We start from the raw sequence: 3,588 nt of genomic DNA on the forward strand, positions 1-3,588 counted from the left end.
TGGAGAAATGATAGGAAGAGGGATAGGATAAGTGGGCGAGAATGAAGAAATCTATTCTCATTGTCATGGGTTTTATGTTTCACCACAGTTCTCCATCTTCAGAAATTGTTTATCCAATAGCTGATTAGTAACTCTGAGACTCATTGTAAAAGCTGTTATTGCCATCGAGTCAGCTCCTAACTCATGGCCACACCAAGAAAAGTTATTGTTCCAAACACTCATCTCTCAGAAGACTCAGCGGCAGTAGTTTGTTGTCAGTTATTCCTTTTTCTGGGAACATTTGGGTGGAGGTGTGGAGGCGCAGGTGATGTAACTTATTGAAATAGAACAGGTGGCAGATTTGGATGTCATGGATACCTATGGTCATGAAGGAGGTTACCTAGGTTTCTGTTCCTCCCTTCTTCCAATTTATTAGTCCTTCTCTCTGTTCCTCAGAGTTGGTATATCTAAATTCTTCTGTCTGGCATTCATCATCCTTCATAACATGGCCCTATATTGGGATTCCCTGGATAGTGCAAAAGGTTAATGTGCTTGGCTGCTAACCAAAAGGTTGGAAGTGTGAGGACACCCAGAAACACCTCAACGTCCTGGTGATTTACTTCCGAAAAATCAACCATTGAAAAACCTATGGAGCACAGTTCTACTTTGATACACATGGCGTATCCACGAGTCAGAGTTGACTGGACAGTAACTGTTTTTTTTTAAAATCTATATTATTTTTTTTCCATGCTTTCTAACATGAACCCTCATCTCTACTCAGGCCAGTCACCTGTAGACACAAAATCATTCGAGGAGGAAGTTGTGGTTAATCTGAGGCACAAAAGGTAGTTAAGGAGAGGGGAATGAACATGTGCTGAGAGCCTTTTGTCTCTTCCTGTGCTTTGGCCTTTACATAAATTGTCTCATTTAATCCTCATGACATTCTTACAAGATATAAATTGTAGCCATTTTACAAAATAAGACCCTAGGAATCGTAAGTGTTAACTGTCTTTCTCAAGTTGCATAGCAGAAGATGAGGTGAGGCTCTCTGGGTTAAAAGAGCAGCCTGAGCAAAGGTGCAGAGATAATAGAGAGTGGAGCAGTCAGGTGAACGGCCCCACTAGATCTGAGGGTTCATGCTGGGAAGCAGTGGGAAACAAATAATATAGGTTTATCGGGGCCATATTATGAAGGGCATTGAATACCAGACAGAGAAATTTAGATATATTGACTCTGAGAAGCACAGAGAAAGATTGATGGGAATGGGAGTGAAAAAGGGAAATCCACTATCTTTATACACTTTTACATTGCTTTAATTTGTTACAACAATCCCATATTACTTTTGTAAGTAAAAAAGTTGAGATAGAAAATATTCAATAAACATATTTAAGCTCTTATTATATGCTGAGTTTTGAACTACTTTTGATTTCCATCATATGAAAGATCACCATATCATACCTGTAGTTGAACAAAGTTGAAATTGGGTTTATTAGCTTGTTGTAATGAGGGAGAACCTATGCCATGATAAACCATGGTGCGTGTCAGGGTGTTAGAAAGTAATTATTATGTGATTTGGGCTTGTGTTAGGTGATTTTGTGGAGAGTTTAAAGAATTGAGTTTTTTCTCTGGATGCTGACAGAAAGTAGAGGAAAATTTATGATTTGTCATCTTAATTTTTATCTGTAAGGCAGTAGCAATGAAGTTGGGTTAAAGCTATACTTGGTGAAGAAAAAGCAGTCTTTCATATAAGGCAGAAAGAGGGATGTTTGGTCATTTTTTGCGGTTTGAACAGTGCTCTTGTTTTTGACTCTTCTCAGACATGATTATGGAGTGGTCTTGATTTTGTCTTGATCCATCCTGATCACAGAGTGGCCTTGTTTGAGATTGGTGTTCTGTGAAATTGTTTATATTCAACAGAGAACACTCTGCCAGTCTAACTGTGAGTGACGGACCAGCTCCTCTCAACGCCAGGACCTGATAGTGTTAGGCCAGTTCCTGGGTGTCAAAAAATGCTTTTCTCTCTCTCACTGTGTTGGGGATCCAGAAATGAAAAAGGTAATTCCTGTCCTCAAGGAGCTCCCTCAAAGGGAGGTTCATGTAAATAAATAAATTACATCATAATGTGGTAAGTATAAGGACAGAAGTGTTAAGGCAACTTCAACAAATTACTATTTAGCATGTATCGAAGTTTTACTTCAAACTTGTGACAAGGGAACTACACCTCTAAGAAAATCTGTTCAAAGAGTTTCTTCTGGTCATAGTTTTTTTTCCCCCCCTCCTTCTTTTAATAGAAAGAGAGGGTGATTAGATAATATTGTTAGACTAGGTATAAGAAAGGAGTGTCTGTTTAGGTTTAGAAATATCCCTGGCTGGTTAAAAGTCACTGCACCTTAATTATTCAGTAAAGGTTACTAGGTTTGCCCTAAAAACGATGATATACCAAAGTCTAATTTCTCTCAGGTAACAATTGCATTTCATCATTCCAATAAGGACAGACATTAAAAAAATTTCACTCGTTGAAAATCAGTGAATTAAGGTTTAAGTAGATCAGTACAGGAAAGGTATTTAAAGTTGGACACAGCAGATGAAATATCTGGCCACTAACTCCTCAGAGTGAGGACTAAAAGACCATGGGAATAATGGACACCTTGTTCTTCATCTTTGACCCATGAGGTTTGACTTGTTCTCATTCTACACAGAACATTTCTCAGGGCAAATTTCATTTCCTTATTACGAAGACTATAGATTAGGGGATTAAAGAGAGGTGTCATTACTGAATATACCAGTGTAAGGATCTTCTGCATCAAAGTTGGGACTCACATACATTGCCACGACTGTCCGGTAGAAAAGAGACACCACAACTAAATGGGAGCCACATGTGGAGAAGGCCTTTCAACAGCCAGCTGCAGAGGGGACCTGAAAAACAGCTCTGAGTAGCAGAGTGTAGGACTGAAGAATATACATAATCGTGAAAAAGAGGACAAGGGAGCTCTGAGTATAGAAAATAAATTCAGTAATAGGGGCTGGGGCATAGGACAGAGCCATGAGTGGGTCCCTGTCACACAGGAAGTGATCTATGATATTGGGACCACAGAAGGGAAGTTGGGAGATGAAGAAAATTGGGATTGGGTAGCCAAGTAATCCAGCAAGCCAGCAGAGAGACACCAGCATGCCACAGAGCCTCCGAATCATGATGGTGGGGTAGTGCAGTGGGAGGCAGATGGCCAGGTACTGATCATAAGCCATTACTGCCAGGAAGAAACATTCAGTAGTGCCCAGGGAAAAGAAAAAATAGAACTGGAGGAAGCAACCAGAAAATGAGATGGTCTTGATCTTAGAGAGAATGTTGGCTAGCATGTTGGGAACAGTGGAGGAAACATACCAGATCTCAAGGAAGGCAAAGTTTCCCAGCAGAAAATACAAGGGGGTGTGGAGTCGTGGGTCCCATCTCACTGCACAGATGATGGCTGCATTCCCCAGCAGAGTCAAGACATAAACCACCAAAAGCAATGAGAAGAGGAAAATCTGTATGTCCCAGCAACCAGGGAATCCCAGGAGACAGTGTGTGTTGCTGACCTGTTCATGAGTCTTAAACCTATGAAGAAAAAA

General features: G+C 40.4%; 1 protein-coding gene across 1 annotated transcript; it reads right to left on the reverse strand.

The window, feature by feature from the left end:
* Positions 1–618: 618 nt before the first annotated feature.
* LOC101345428 (olfactory receptor 11H4) lies at positions 619–3,588 on the reverse strand (the record flags this gene model as incomplete). Its single annotated transcript, XM_023725000.1, is given in 1 exon segment — positions 619–3,588. A coding segment is annotated over 1 exon segment (855 nt), but the record flags the coding sequence as incomplete, so codon positions are not given.

This window comes from Trichechus manatus, unplaced genomic scaffold (assembly GCF_000243295.1).
Source record: "Trichechus manatus latirostris isolate Lorelei unplaced genomic scaffold, TriManLat1.0 scaffold00273, whole genome shotgun sequence".
Taxonomy (NCBI): Eukaryota; Metazoa; Chordata; class Mammalia; order Sirenia; family Trichechidae; genus Trichechus; species Trichechus manatus.